Raw genomic sequence first — 16,883 nt, 5'->3', positions numbered from 1 at the left:
CAGGGTATATGCTGGGAAAATGTTTCCCCTGCCTAGGGAAATTAGAACGAGGATGATGCCTCAGAATAAGGGTTAAGTGTCAGGCATATACACCATTTCTCCACTGAAAGGGCTATGAATCTTTGTGGAGATAATGGTGTTGTGGCATTGTCACTGAACTGGCAACCGAGAGACTCAAGCTGATGATCTGTGGGTAAATGAGTTTGAATCCCATCATGGCAAATGATAAATTAGAATTCATGGAATCCCTATAGAGTGGAAACAGGCCAATTGTCCCAGCAAGTCCACACTACCCCTCTGAAGAGCACCCCACCATGACCAAAACCCCTTCCCTTTCCCTGTAACACTGCATTTCCCATAGCTAATCCACCTAACTTACATACCGCTGGATACTATGGGCAATTTAGCATGGCCAATCCACCTAACCTGCACATCGAGGGTGGCATGGTGGCTCAGTGGTTAGCACTGCAGCCTCACAGCGCCAGGGACCTGGGTTCGATTCCAGCCTCGGGCGACTGTCTGTGTGGAGTTTGCACATTCTCCCCGCATCTGCGTGGGTTTCCTCCAGGTGCTCCGGTTTCCTCCCACAGTCCAAAGATGTGCAGGCTAGGTGGATTAGCCATGCTAAATTGTCCGTAGTGTTCAGGGGTGCATGGGTTACAGGAGGATGGGTCTGGTAAGATGCTTCAAGGGGCAGTGTGGACTTGTTGGGCCAAAGGGCCTGTTTCCACACTGCAGGGAATCTAATCTAATCTAATCAAACCGGAGCACCCAGCAGAAACCCACACAGACATGAGGAGAATGTGCAAACCCCACAAAGACTGCTGCCTGAGGGTGGAATCGAACCCAGGTCCCTGACACTGACCACCGAGCCACTGTGCTACCCTGCAAAGGCATCCTGCCCCATCACCATAACTCATATGGGGTTTTTACCGTGGCCAATCCCACCTAACCTGCACATCTTTTGACGGTGGGAGGAAACAGGAGCATCTGGAGGGACCCACACAAACACAGGGAGAATGTGCAAATTCCACACAGGCAGTCACCTAAGGCTGCAATTGAGCCCAGAACCCTGGTACTGCATGGCAGCAGTGCTAACTGCTGTGCCGCCAAGCAGAAAATACCTGGAATTAAAAGCTAAGAATACAAAGTGCAGAGCTGGATGAACACAGCAGGCCAAGCAGCATCAGAGGAGCAGGAAGGCTGACATTTCGGGTGTAGACCTTCTTCAGAAATGGGGCAGGAGGAGGGGTTTCTGAAATAAATAGGGAGAGAGGGGGAGGCAGACAGAAGATGGATATATAGAACATTACAGCACAGTACAGGCCCTTCGGCCCTTGATGTTGTGCCGACCTGTCATACCAATCTGAAGCCCATCTAACCTACACTATTCCATGTACGTCCATATGCTTGTATAGAGGAGAAGATAGGTGGAGGGGAGACAGACAGGTCAAAGAGGTGGGGATGGAGCTAGTAAAGGTGTGTGTAGGTGGGGAAGTAGGGAGGAGACAGGTCAGTCCAGGGAGGATGAGTTTAGTAGGTAGGAGATGGGTGTGGGGCTTGAAGTGAGAGGAGGGGATAGTGGGAGGAAAAACTGGTTAGGGAGTTGGGGACAAACTGGGCTGGTTTTGGGATGCGGTGGTGGGAGAGGAGATTTTGAAGCTTGTGAAGTCTACATTGATACCATTCGTCTGCAGGGTTCCCATGTGGAATATGAGTTGCTGTTCCTGCAACCTTCGGGTAGCATCGTTGTGGTACTGCAGGAGGCCCAGGATGGACATGTCGTTTGTGGAACGTGAGGGGGAGTTAGAATGGTTTGAGACTGGGAGGTGCAGTTGTTTAGTGCAAATCGAGCGTGGGTGTTCTGCAAAGCGGTCTCCAAGCCTCTGCTTTGTTTCCCCGATCTGGATGAGGCCACAGCGGGAACACAGATGCAGTATACCACATTAGCAGATGTGCAAGTGAACATTTGCTTGATGCGGAAAGTCTTCTTGAGGCCTTGGATGGGAGTGAGGAAGCAGGTGTAGCACTTAATGCAGTTGCAGGGAAAAGTGCCGGGTGAGGTGGGGCTGGAGGCGAGTGTGGAGTGGACAAGGGCGTCACAGTGAGTTTGGTCCCTCCAGAAATCAGTTAAGGGTGGGGAGGGAAAAATGTCTTTGGTGGTGGGGTCGGATTGCAGATGGTGTAAGTGTCGGTGGATGATGTGTTGGATCCGGAGGTTGGTGGGGTGGTACATGAGGACGAGGGGGATTCTGTTTTGGTGGTTATTGCGGGGACGGGGTGTGAGGGATGAGTTGTGGGAAATGCGGGAGACATGGTCGAGGGCGTTCTCGACCACTGAGAGGAGGAAGTTGCGGTCCTTGAAAAATGAGGACAACTGACATGTATGGGAGTGGAATGCCTCATCCTGGGAGCAGATATAGTGGAGGCAAAGGAATTGGGAATAGGGGATGGCATTTTTGCAGGAAGGTGGGTGGGAGGAGGTGTATTCTAGGTAGCTGTGGGAGTCAGTGGGCTTGAAATGGATATCGGTTTCTAGGTGGTTGCCAGAGAAGGAGACAGAGAGATCCAGGAAGGAGAGAGAGGTATTAGAGATGGTCCAGGTGAACTTAAGGTTGGGCTGGAAGGTGTTGGTGAAGTGGATGAACTGTTCGAGATCCTCATGGGAGTACAAGGCGGTGCTGATACTGTCATCAATGTAATGGAGGAAAAGGTGGGGTTTACAGCCAGCGTAGGTACAGGAGGGGGGATTGCTCCACGTAACCTACAAAGAGGCAGACATAGCTTGGGCCCATGCAGGTCCCCATGGCCACCCCAAGTGTCTGTAGGAAGTGGGAGGAATTGAAAGAGAAGTTGTTGAGGACAAGTTTGGCTAAGCAGATGAGGGTGTCAGTGGAGGGGGACTGGTCAGGCATGTGGGATAGGAAGAAGCGGAGGGCCTTTAGGCCATCTGGATGGTGAATGCAGGTGTATAGGGACTGGGCGTCCACGGTAAAGATGAGGTATTGGGGACCGGGGAATTGGAAGTTCTGGTGGAGATGGAGTGCGTGGGTGGTGTCACAGACATAGGTGGGGAGTTCCAGAAAATGGAGTTCAGATAGGTGGAGATAAGTTCGGTGGGGCAGGAGCAGGCGGAGTCAATGGGTCGACCAGCGCAGTCAGTTTTGTGGATTTTGGGAAGGAGACAGAAGTGGGCAGCGCGGGGTTGAGGAATGATGAGGTTGGAGGCTGGGTGGGTGGTCACCTGAAGTGAGAGGTTGTGGATGGTTTGGGATATGATTGTTTGGTGGTTGGGGGTGGGGTCATGATCAAGGTGGCGGTGTCAGACAGTTGGCGCCTGGCCTTGGCAATGTAGAGGTCAGTGCGTCATACTACCACTGCACTTCCCTTGTCCGCAGGTTTTATGGTGAGGTTGGGATGGGAGCAGAGGGAGCGGAGGGCTGCACATTCTGCGGGGGAGAGGCTGGAGCGGGTGAGAGGGGTGCAGAGGTTGAGATGATTGATGTCACGACAGCAGTTGTTGAAGATGAAGAGGTCAAGGGAGGGTAGGAGGCATTAGGGTGGTGTCCAAGAGGAGGGGGTGCGTTGGAGATGGGAGAAGAGGCCAGTAGAGTGAGGGTTAGGCTCATGGTTGAAAAAGTAAGGAGGCGGAGGAAAAACTGCTCTATGCCCAAACGTGTCCGGTATTCATGGATGTGTGGGTGGAGCGGGGCAAAGGGAATTAAAAGCTGGAGGCCATGTGACTGTCAATTATTGAAAACCAGCTGGCTCAATAATGTCCGTTAGGGAAGCAAATCTGCTATCCTTAACTGGTTTTGCATACATTTGACCTCAGACCCACAGCAATATGTGGGCTGAATGTTATCAGTAAATGTCAGTTTCATCAAGTTACTGGAGGGTTTCTCGCCACAAGGCCTAGTTAATTTTCTTAAGCGATCATTCCAAACATGCCCATTAAATAGATAGCTTGACCCTGTGCCGCCACTCTTGTCCAAAACCAGTTTGATTCTCCCATTCACTATAGACTGCCTATTCAGTCAATTAGAACTCCCCACCATGTTTCTCCCACCTGTACCAACACTAACAGCTGTGCCACCCACATTTGCCTCACTCAATCCTCCCTCTCATTATGTAATAAAATGGCTAATAATAGGGCTGGAAGAGTGAAGTCAGATGGTAGGATACCAGTAATGTGCCTTCTCACCCACTTAGAGGAAAGGATCTTGACACTGGTAGGGGAAGACCAGGACTCCTTATGTCAAGATATCAAAAGTCTCAGTGACAACTGAGTTAGAAGCATTTTTCATTATTATGCTACTCTTCCACTATCTACTGCACTATTAACATACCAAAATTCTAATCCTTTGTCTCAACGTTTCTCTCCTTTGTCACCTGCTGGAACCAGCAGCATGTCAACAGTGTGTGTCAAGGCCCAGTCTGACATCGCCCTTTTCCACTTCTGAAGAAGACAGCATGGAGACCTCAGAGGAAGCACTTCACGACTCCTCAGATACTGAGGCAGTCCATGTCCAAATGTAACAAGATCAGGACAACATCAGGTTTGGTATGACAAGTGGTAAGTAACATGTGCACCATGCAAATGCCAGGCTATGACAACTTCCAATAAAGACACAATCCAACCCTTGATTTTAAAGGTGTTACCGTCATTGAATCCTCCACTATGAACATTGTTGGTGGGGATGGGCATTGGTTACTCTTGATCAGAAACTCAACTACACTTGCCACTTACGCACAACGGCTACAAAAGCAGGTCAGAAACTGGGAATCCTGCAACAAAAAACTCAAATCCTGACTCCCAAAAGCCTGTCCACCATCTACAAGGCATGAGTCAGGAGTGTGTTGGAATATTTCCCACTTTCCTGGGTGGGTGCAGATCCAAAAACTCTCAAGAAGCTTGACACCATTCAAGAAAAAACAACACACTTGATCGGCACCACATTCACAAGCATCAACTCCCTCCATCACTGATGCTCAATAGCAGCGGTATGCACTATCTACAGATGCAAAGCAGAAATTCACCACAGATCCTCAGACAGTACCTACAAACCCATAACCAATTTCATCTAGAAGGTCAAGGGCAGCTGATACATGGGAACACCACCACCCGTAAGATCCCCTCCAAGCCACTCACCATCCTGACTTGGAAATATATCTCTATTCTTTCCCTGTCACTGGATCAAAATCCTGGAATTGCCTCTCTAAGGGCCTTGTCAGTCCACCTCCAGCACATGGGCTGTAATGGTTCAAGAAGCAACTCACCACCACCTTCCCAAGGGCAACTAAGGGCAGGCAATAAATGCTGGTAAGTTAGTGATGCCCATGTCCCACAACTGAATAGGATAAAATGGTGCATCTTTGTCACAAGGAGACTGGGCACGGCTATTAGACATACATCTGGAGGAGAAGCTGCCAACAAGGCCCCAAGAAGGCTCCTCTCAAGACATTCCAGAGAGGGCCTGCCTTCCACTTCCAAACTGCCCTACATCCTCAATCCTGTGGGAATTCAGGTTGAGGAATCTGCACCTACCTCTGGGCAGGATATAGTCTGCATGTTTGGGCTCTCTAGCAAATGCACCCCATGGCAGGAGGGGAAGAAAGAAGAAAAACTCCTGGAGGTTCATAGGTGTCACATCAATGTAAGAAAATGTTCATTTTTCACCATCAGCTGCGGGGGCAAATCTCTGTCTAGCCAAAACTGCAACACTGAAGGTATAGACCCACATCCTCAGTGCTACACAATGTTTCATAATCCAAGGTGTGAAGTGAACAGCTCCATAAATCAATTACAATCCAACCATAAGACCATAATATTAAGATAACGAAACAGAAGTGGGACATTCAGACCATCAATGAATCAGTCATTGCTATTTTAAGAATTGTTCTTGTTGGCTAAACAATTCTATTGCTTCACAGGCATTGTTATCTTGCATACCATGGTCAGGAGTGCTTGGGCAAAGATTTGGTTTGCCCGCAACAGGCCAACGTCTAAGTTCACAAAGTATTTCTTATTCATAGATGTGCTTCAGCTCCAGTGTATGGGTGTTCATATGATGGTGTTCTGCTTTGAAGACCCTCACATCACTCAAAATTGAAGCCCCTCCTCCCTTAAAAACTAAAGCACTTACCCCACACACTCCGCATATGGTCGCAATAATTATCATTTATATTGCCTACTTGCTATTTACATCATGATGGAAGGAAACAGCATCCATAACTCAAATATGTCATTCTCAGCCTATTTGTGTTGGTGAACACACAAACGTAAACATTCCCTTTCCCTACTAGGTTGAACCGAAAGTACAGAAAAAGCACAGCTGCAATTTTTCAAGCATCCAGATAAACACAGAGTGAGTCAGTGTTAAGAGAACAAACAAGCAGCCTGGGATACAGCCTGGTCCAATCTGTGAACTAAGTGCCTGTCACTCCACACAAAGTATCCTTGCAACAGCATTCTAATGGGAAATGATGTTGACTTCAAATGGCGCAATATTAAGCGTAGAAACATACTGTAAGAGGATCAGAGACATCCATGATGATGTGGTACAACTTGTACCATGATGGATGGCAATATCCATGGACAGGAGTGCTTGTGGCCGCTGCTATTGAAGAGTGCCCAAAGATTATGGTGTTGGGTGTCCAAGATAGAGGTCTGGAGGAGCAAGTGGAAAACTGGAGTCAACAGGTCCCACTCAGACTGCTATATCTGGAATTCCTGTGGTCTAGTTTTTATTTGGCAGGTGAGAACATGGAAGCCTGCATATTAATCATGTTAGACCAGAGCATAATAACAATTGATAATGAATGTCAACCCTTGTAATCGGCTTCTCACTGCTCACAAGTGAGAATCGTGTCTCAAATGTTCACGACTTACTTGGAAAGTACAACTTTGAAGTCTTAATATAAAGAAGAGCCTCACTTGGTATCTGTCCCCAAATTTCTTGACATAGGACAAGTCATTCAGAGGCTTGGCCAACTTGTACTTGACTCTAAATTGCCCTCTGAAATGGCCCTATCAAGCCATTCGGTTCAAGTGATAATCAGGAATAGGTAATAAGTGCTGGCGGAGGCAATGACACCCACATTCCATGAAAAAATAAAGAAAAATCTTTGTAATTTTCTACCTTAGTGAACTGTAGATGTTTTGCCATTAAACACATTCAAGACGGAGGTCAGTAGATTGAGTAGTAAGGGAATTGACAAATATGAGAAGATAGAGTTGAGGTGGGTAGAATCAACAGCAAGCCTGAAGGGCCAAATAGCCTACTCTCTCTCTTACTAAAAAATACCTATTTACTACAAGATGAATAAGCATTATTCAGCTCAATTTGCTTTTGATGTTAACTACCAAAAATGTAACTCTCTTTCTGGTTGATTCTTAAATCTGTGGATTCGAGTCTCATTCCACACACCTCAGCACTAGACAGTATTGAGGAAGTGCTGCACTATCAAGAGCTCTACCCCCATTAAGACATGCCACCAAGGTAGTATCGTCTCCACAGTGTTCTCCGTTAACCATCATGAACAGGGAGAAACAATTTGGATATATTTACTTCAATATATGTTAATGTCAGGACTGTATTGTCTACATGAACCACTAAAACATTAATGTATAAGTTTTCTTCTAAAGGAGAATGCAAATAGTATCATTAAGGTACTTGCAGAAAAGGGGACGAGAAGGATCATCGAGATGGTTCTGTAGTGTTCTGGTTCTGTTGTTTGAAACAACAACATTGGGGCAAAGGATGTTCCATAAGAAGTTTATAACTTTTTAAGAAGATTCATATTAACGATCATTCTTGTCACAAAGTCAAATTATGTGAAGTCCTTCACCAAATTAAACCCTTCACAACTTTAGTGACTGTTGTTACATGTACAAATTAAATAACAAAATAAAGGTGTAAAGTCAGCCTTGCAGATTCCCTCTAGTGTGTCCTTAAAATCAGCAAGCAAGTTGGGACAGCTAATGAAATAGTACTTAACAATAACATTTTCTACTGCAACAAAAATGTCACTGAATCATGTTAGAACATAGAATATAGAACAGTACAGCACAGAACAGGCCCTTCCGCCCACGATGTTGTGCCAACCATTGATCCTCATGTATGCACCCTCAAATTTCTGTGACTATATGCATGTCCAGCAGTCTCTTAAATGTCCCCAATGACCTTGCTTCCACAACTGCTGCTGGCAATGCATTCCATGTTCTCACAACTCTCTGTGTAAAGAACCCACCTCTGACATCCCCTCGATACTTTCCTCCAACCAGCTTAAAACTATGACCCCTTGTGTTAGCCTTTTCTGCCCTGGGAAATAGTCTCTGGCTATCAACTCTATCTATGCCTCTCATTATCTTGTATACCTCAATTAGGTCCCCTCTCCTCCTCCTTTTCTCCAATGAAAAAAGTCCGAGCTCAGTCAACCTCTCTTCATAAGATAAGCCCTCCAGTCCAGGCATCATCCTGGTAAACCTCCTCTGAACCCTCTCCAAAGCATCCACATCTTTCCTATAATAGGGCAACCAGAACTGGATGCAGTATTCCAAGTGCTATCTAACCAAAGTTTTATAGAGCTGCAACAAGATCTCACGACTCTTAAACTCAATCCCCCTGCTAATGAAAGCCAAAACACCATATGCTTTCTGAACAACCTTGTCTACCTGGGTGGCCATTTTAAGGGATCTATGTATCTGCACACCAAGATCCCTCTGTTCCTCCACACTGCCAAGAATCCTATCCTTAATCCTGTACTCAGCTTTCAAATTCGACCTTCCAAAATGCATCACCTCGCATTTATCCAGGTTGAACTCCATCTGCCACCTCTCAGCCCATCTCTGCACCCTGTCAATATCCCGCTGCAGCCTACGACAGCCCTCTATACTGTCAACGACACCTCCAACCTTCGTGTCGTCTGCAAACTTGCTGACCCATCCTTCAATCCCCTCATCCAAGTTATTAATAAAAATTACAAACAGTAGAGGCCCAAGGACAGAGCCCTGTGGAACACCACTCACCACTGACTTCCAGGCAGAATATTTTCCTTCTACTACCACTCGCTGTCTTCTGTTGGCCAGCCAATTCTGTATCCAGACAGCTAAGTTCCCCTGTATCCCACTCCTCCTGACCTTCTGAATGAGCCTACCATGGGGAACCTTATCAAATGCCTTGCTGAAGTCCAATGTTGCCAATGTTTTGTTATTACTGAATTAGAAAAATGTGCCTAGATTGGATTCTGTTAACTTGACATGTTAACGACATTTTAGCGTTCGTACAATAGTATTTACATTTCTCCTTGATCTTATTAAAAGCAGAAGGAACAAAAAGTAATTTTGGAATGAGTTCTCAATCCAGCCACATTATCATGCCAGTCCAATCCAGTGGCTATTCTGAAGAATAGTGACACTTCCAGCTGAAACAAGTGCTATCATGGGAACAAGTTCATTTTAAGAAATTGTAACTCTGTGAACTGGAGGTTTCACAGAAGAGCTAAATTCAATCCTCGTAGAGACACAGGTAATTTTCATCTCATTGCCTTAACAGTAAACTACTGCAAAAGAATGCCTGCAATTTACAGAACCTTCAATTATAATTCCCCTTAATGAAATTAAAAATCGGGCATGCTTTACAACAAATGGGTGTTCTATTCCACTATGTTACTACGAGGTTGTGAAGATAAAAATCTACACCACAATAAATGGAGCTCAGTCTGATTAGCTTACTAAATCCATTTGATAAAGTGGGCTCCAAAAATTTTACTTCAGATGAATATGCTCTGAAAACCAATGGCAATGAGTTTAGATTTCACTCTGAAGTGAATGCTTGACCACTAATGCCAATCAATCCCATAAGATCATGTTGATCACCATTTCAAGAGTTAAGTGTGTGATAAGAAAGACTTCATCCAGAGACTCCTGAAATGCAAAAGGAGGTTTTCAAAATTTCAGCATTCTAGGGCACAACTACTTAATTCTGCGAATTTATTTGGTGGGCATTCTATTCTATTTGAATAGCATCCCAAACAGAGTGATGTCCCTCCTATCTCAATGCAAATATTATCTTCAGACAAAATTACCAATGACAGAAAATCCAAAATCAGGAAATAATACATTAAGCATCTATTCCTTGCCTCCTCTTCAAGTGAATATTTCTGCCAAGTTCCAATAATATTGTTCTCACTCTCACCTTCAATAGCTTAAAATTTTCTTTATCTATTTCATTCTTCCCCTCACTGTAACTACCATTCTTCCTGCAACATAAAATGCCTTGGGATGTTTTCAACCATAAAAGCACATCTAAGTGTAAGTTGTCATTCTACAGTTGCATTATTTTACAACCATTCCAGTCAAACATCTGCTGCTAATGGCTAGGAGTACCTGCTTAATCTAAGGACAGTCACATACTCACTATGTAATGTCTGGAAAAATTTCTAGGTGTAATTGTAAATCATGGGTTAGTTAGGCAGTAGGTTTAAAGAGCCATCATCTGTCCTCACCAAAGCCATTACACTGAAGAATACTGTGTAGATTTTCTCTAAGGGTGATCGCCTCAGCTGTGCTCTGGTTTAATGTAAAGTGTTCTGCAACATCAATAGCACTGGAGACAGAGTCAAATGTAATTAAATGAGTATCAACAATAGTTTACATGCTGTAACATAAAGAGTACATTTAATTCTTCAGCATCTTCATGCAGTTTAAATCTGCAACATAGTTATTGAATAGCAATTATCATATATATCCTTCATTTATCTTATTTCATGTTCTAATAGAGGTAGTTATGCCATTGGCGAATAAGCTAAAACTAACACTAGTTTTATGTCCATAAATCTTTCAAATCCTTTTACATTTAGCATTAGTATATATAGCACAATGATTATGAAGTAAATTCTTTAATGCATAAGTAATACACAAGATAAAAGTTTCAGCCTGGGGCTGAGAGTTTGTACCTATAAATCTCTGCACTTAATGAGCTCCAAATCTGAAACTTCAACTAACTGAAGCGAATCATCGACATGACAGGAGTAAACAAACATACTTCCCTTTGGCGATAAGTGATAATGGGAACTGCAGATGCTGGAGAATCCAAGACAACAAAATGTGAGGCTGGATGAACACAGCAGGCCAAGCAGCATCTCAGGAGCACAAAAGCTTTTGTGCTCCTGAGATGCTGCTTGGCCTGCTGTGTTCATCCAGCCTCACATTTTGTTGTCATACTTCCCTTTGGCGAATTCTTTTGCATAAATGTTGCAGCGTTTCACAGATAAGTGGTAAACTCTTGACAATCAATTTAATGTAGACACAGTAAAGCACATTAACTTTGCTATGGTTGGAGTCTTGTGGACGACTTTCTATTCTTTTTTCCACAGCACTACTAGAAATCAGAATGTTCTAATCAAAGCATGGGGCTAGGTGAAATTCTGAGGATGAGCTACCTGTACTCCAAAGTAAAGTCAACAGAAAGCTGCCAATATTCAGCTCTTAATTCTGTAAATCAAGATGAATTTACTGCTCTATCAGTCTGGAAGTGGACTGAAAACGGTCTTCAAGCACAATCTCTGTGTACAATATCACTTTAATTGTCTTTGTGAATGTTACGACATTTATGTATCTACGGTGATAAAGCTGTGTACTAATCATGTTTGAGCTGGTAGTAGGTCAGCACAAAGGAACTGGAAAGCATGGGCAGAAAAGTAGGTGTTAATATGCTCATTTAGAGCCTAAGCGTGAATCAGACACAGTAGTGAAATGGATGACCTCTAATTACTACAATCTCGTACTTACAAGCATGATGACAATGTTAAAGAAAATGAATCATCATACTGACAAAATAAATTACTACATTTGGAAATTTCGGAAGTCATGTAGAATGATAAGTGATAATGGTCTGGAATTTAGCCTAAAGGTAACTTCCACATACAGCAATGGGGAAAAATGGAACCCAGAGAATTGGTTTCCCAAATGTCTTACAATTTTATCTAATGGATATCTTTAAGGTACTTTCCCCTCTTGGGTTCACAACAGCAGGCTGTCTGATTGACAGGAAACGAGGAGGTGTATTGGAGGAGTGAGACCACAAACGGGCAGAGGTCCAATAGTGATTGGACATGAGACAGTAGGAAGAAAAGGCAACGAAGTGTGGAGCTGGATGAACACAGCAGGCCAAGCGCATCTTAGGAGCACAAAAGCTGATGTTTCAGGCCTAGACCATGCTGGCGCTTTGGGCCTCGACCCTTCAGATGAAGGGGCTAGGCCCGAAACGTCAGCTTTTGTGCTCCTACGATGCTGCTTGGCCTGTTGTGTTCATCCAGCTCCACACTTTGTTATCTCGGATTCTCCAGCATCTGCAGATCCCATTATCTCTGATACAGGAAGAAAAGGTACATTTGCAAGGAAGAGATTTGGGTATTTGGGAAAAAGGTTAAAAAAAGTTAACTCTACTTTCTCTCCACAGATGCTGCCAAATCTGCTGAGTTCTTCCAGCAATTTCTGCTTTCATTGAGGATTTAGCAAGCCTTGGTGGCCTGCAGAAATCTCTCCTGATCTTCCTTGCTCACAAGCAGTTTTCCTGAAGCTTAGGAATTAACTGAAGTCAGCTAATAAAAAAGATGTCAATACTTCCCATGAGGTCATTGGTCACTATTCCCGTATTCCATGTCATTACAACTGAAAGGGGGTATGTTTGAGGGACCCTGGATTCCTGGTCAAGATTTATTGCATCTTAAGCTCTGAAATGGTCCCAATGAAGCCACTTTTGGGAAAAGTAATTTAAGGATTCAAGTGAATTAATGGTACTGAAATATTAATATACATAGGTGCTAAACAAAAAATATAAAACACTCAATGATAAAGTGGCACATTTTGTCACCTTAAGTACTTCATTCAACCAGTAAGTGAATGGTCAGTGACAGCCAGACACACCAGGCACTGTTTTGCAAAATAATCTCAGAAGGACAATTCCAAAAAACATGAATGGCTTCAACCACAAAATGGCAAAGTATGAATGAGGAAAAAAATAAAATGGTTAGGGCTTATATATACATTGCAGTCAATGCACAACAGAGAAGAACAATAGGTCCCTTATCCCACCATACACATTCTCACTTTCTAAAATATGGATATTGTATACATTATTTAAATAACAAAGGTTAAAAGGCAAATCTTAAATATATAAAATTATATAGGATATACTGCATGATACCAAGTCATTCAGTCCAACCAGCTTATGCTTTTCTGATGAAGGGTCTAGGCCCGAAACATCAGCTTTTGTGCTCCAAAGACGCTGCTTGGCCTGCTGTGTTCATCCAGCTCCGCAATTTGTTATCTCAGATTCTCCAGCATCTGCAGTTCCCATTATCTCTGATCACAGCTTATGCCAGTGTTTATATTCCACTCAAATCTCTTCCCATCATCTAAATCAATCATACCCTTTTGGAATCCAGTCCCATTGGGAATTCTTGGTGCTTTTATTCTGTTTGTGGTCTTGCCTTACAGTCTTCACAAGGGGAAAGGAATATTCTCTGTGTATTTATTCACCAATTTTAAAGATCACTATTGGCTTTTATTTAAAACACAAATGGAAACCACTCCCTGCAGATCAACAGCAAACTAAACAGCTTTAAGAGCACAACTTTAGCTGTGAGACATAAAATTCCAGCATCTACACAAACCGCGAACTGGTACGGATTTGCCCACCAGTGTATAAAGTTCAGGGACTCACTCCACATCAGGGAGCTGATTGGAAAATTCATGGAACTCCTCTGGCAATGTTATGGCATTGTAGGTGGCTTCAAGGTTTTCTTCAGCAAGATCCACAATATCTGTAACATCAAACAATGATTCAGAATACAGTATATGGGTCAATTTGAGTTATTTCCAGTTTGCTTTCCTAAATTTTCAAACAACAATGCTTTTCTTTTTCATTAGTTTCTGCAATTATTTGATTTCAGCCCAAAAGCAATTTCTGAATTGCTGCTCACTGTAAATTAAAATTTCACATTTGTCAATCATCCTACTGTTATCTATCCATCGTACTGGGAGTCAGGCAACTGATCACCATTCATGCATAAAACTTGGTGGAGCATTTAACCATGGGATAAGAATACCTAAGCTCATGTTTGTCCACCCTTAAGCTTCGTACACTTTGGAGATTCTAACTGAGGTAAATACTAGTGATTAGGAAGAGAAACCTGGCTGATTTTCTTCCTCATAGCCAGGAAGAGCAGTTGAAGTCAGTTATAATGCCTATGATTCTGCTTCAGATAATGTAGTTCATTCAGCACATTTCAGACATCTAATCAAATATCTTTCTCAATTAGATGACTTGGCTAATCAGTCCCTGTAATACAAGACAAAACTTAAAATAACATTTTTAGCAAATTATAGGTGGTACATTTCGAGGATATGGTTTAGTGTGCAAAACTATGACAATTTCCTGAAGCAGAAAATTAATAACATCTTTCTTTCAATAATAAAAAGATTAGTCTCATTTTGTTATCTGCAGTATCATCATGGGGACCTTATAATCACACACAAAAATATTTAGAAAGACTTAGAAAATATTTCAATCTGTTTTGTATTCTCTTCAGTCTTAATGACATTTTTTACTTAAGTTTTTCTACCATTGTCTCATTTATTTGTTCAGTGTGGGGGTGAGCATGATAAGAGATATCTCACTCGATACTCCATTGCCAAGAAAACCCACTATATCACCTGCCAATCAGTTCATTAAGAGTTAACTGCAACTTTCAGTGAGTTTCTCAGCAAAATAGTGACTGAAACACTAGCATGGTAAGTCAGCAGAAGCTGCTGGTCAGTTCCATTTTGTAGCTCACAACAAGTCCCATTTCTTTAAAGTGTTCACTGACCTACACTGGCTCCCAGTCAATACCTTGACTTTGAAATCTCATCTTTGATATCAAATCCCTCCATGACCTTGGCTCTCTCCATCTGTGTAATCTACTCCAGCCCAACAAACCTCCAAAATGTCCATGTTCCTCTAATTCTGGCCTCTTTCAAATTCTGGCATTCCCAGTTTTATTTGACCATTGATGTCAACAGCAATAGGAAATTGCTACAAAGGACAGAAGGTTATAACATGCAGCTAGATACAACATGGATTTAAAGATGAGCATTTTTAAACCAATTTAATAGCTTTACAATAAACTGAAAATGTTGACGCGGAATTGTTATTTCTTTAGAATTGAGGAAAGTCATTCATGAAGGGCGTGGACTTTTAAAAATCTAGTCTGCTTATTCCTATGTTGTAAAATGGAATGCTGCCAATCCTATTACAAGTTCTTATGCGTGGTCAGGCCAGACGATACATGGAAACACATAACTGCTGACAAAGTACATGAATAGCAGCATTTAGCTATGACAATGCAGAAGAGGCCCCTATAAGAGAAAAAATTTCTTCAGTTTCTCTAGTGGAGAAAGGGTCATAGTGAGGGGCTGTAAATTTGATTGAATTACAAAAGGTTATCAAAGGATGCAAGGTTCTGAATGCAATTTTTATGGGATTTAGTGGATTTATATGTATTGAATGGGAATTTTTGAATAAGAATTTTTTCTATAATATAGGGAGCGTCCATAACAGTTAGAACTTTTCTTTTATTTAATCTCCACATGGCTCTTGAAACTGCCCATTGTGCTTACTTGGTGAATTGGCATTGAAAGTGGAAGAGCAAAAGGTCATGAGGGCATGAGACACAGTAGCAAGATGGGCTTAAGAAGGTGGGTGTGGAATGGGCTGACATGTACGGGCATTTGGAGTGGTCAAGCAACTGCAACCAAGTCCCAGAAAACAGTGATGGCTTTTCAGTAAGGCTGCCTTAACATTCAGATGCTTTAGAGTGGATGATGCAACACAAAGGTCAAAGCAAGCCCCTAAATCTCTGATGTTCCTTACACCAATACTTAACCTATTATTTATTTAATTTAATGGACATCTAAATGCAAAAATAATCTTTCACATATCAAAAACAATCCTTTTTTAATCAAATATGCTTAGAGCTCAAGTGAGTGTACAGTACCAGGACGAAAGGCTATCTTGATTTTTGTGAATGCCTCATTGCAGTCAGCTAAGAGGTACTTTGCCTTCCGATGGTAAATCCTCACTACTCCTAAAAGCAGGTGTCCTGAAGTTCTCAGTGCTATTTTAACCTAAACAGGGCACATAAACATTACTGATTTTTTTTTTTGTACAGTAGTAAGCTACCTTATCATGTCTAACCTTATGTTTGTACTTCATATATTTCTCTGCATATCCTTCATTAAAAATGCACAATATTCCATCTATTTTGATACCCACTGGTATCAAGTGACAACACAACTTTTAAGTTCCCTTTGAGATTTTAATTGGTTTTAGTTTATTTTAATTGGGCTGCAGCAGGTGATGAGAGAACCATTAAGAGGGAAAAACACACTTAACTTCAACCTAACCAAGTCGGTCTGCCAAAAATGCATCTATCCATGAAAGTATCACTAAGGCTGACCACTGCACAGTCCTTGGCGGGGTGGGGAAACGACACACACTTTTGTAATGATACTGTCTTACATCAAGATGTATGGCACTATCACCACGCTAAATGGGACAGACTTCGAACAGATTGAGCAACTCAAGACAGGGCATCCACAAGGCACTGTGGACAGGTCTGAGCTATAGGGAGAGCTGAATGGGATCGGGCTATTTTCCCTGGAGCATTGGAGGCTGAGGGGTGACTTTACAGGGGTTTATAAAATTATGAGGGGTACGGATAAAGTGAATACCGAAGGTCTTTCCCCCGAGATGGAGAAGTCCAAAACTAGAATGCATACGTTTAAGATGAGGGGGAAAGATTTAAAAGGGACTTAAGAGGCAACTTTATCACAC

The 16,883-nt window shown here is 42.7% G+C and overlaps 1 protein-coding gene across 1 annotated transcript in view; it reads right to left on the bottom strand.

Annotated features, from left to right (window-relative positions):
• Positions 1 to 16,883, bottom strand: part of LOC125461565 (double-strand-break repair protein rad21 homolog) — an 82,250-nt gene that overhangs the window by 50,492 nt on the left and 14,875 nt on the right. The window contains exons 3-5 of the mRNA XM_059652628.1: positions 16,045 to 16,174; positions 13,731 to 13,830; positions 10,510 to 10,610 (exon numbers count right to left, since the gene is read on the bottom strand). Coding sequence (XP_059508611.1) covers positions 10,510 to 10,610; positions 13,731 to 13,830; positions 16,045 to 16,174 — 331 coding nt within the window. The remainder of the gene's footprint in view (positions 1 to 10,509; positions 10,611 to 13,730; positions 13,831 to 16,044; positions 16,175 to 16,883) is intronic.

Source organism: Stegostoma tigrinum, chromosome 19 (assembly GCF_030684315.1).
Source record: "Stegostoma tigrinum isolate sSteTig4 chromosome 19, sSteTig4.hap1, whole genome shotgun sequence".
NCBI lineage: Eukaryota > Metazoa > Chordata > Chondrichthyes > Orectolobiformes > Stegostomatidae > Stegostoma > Stegostoma tigrinum.
Note: the sequence above shows the minus strand (reverse complement) of the source record. Positions and strands in the feature narration are given on the sequence as shown.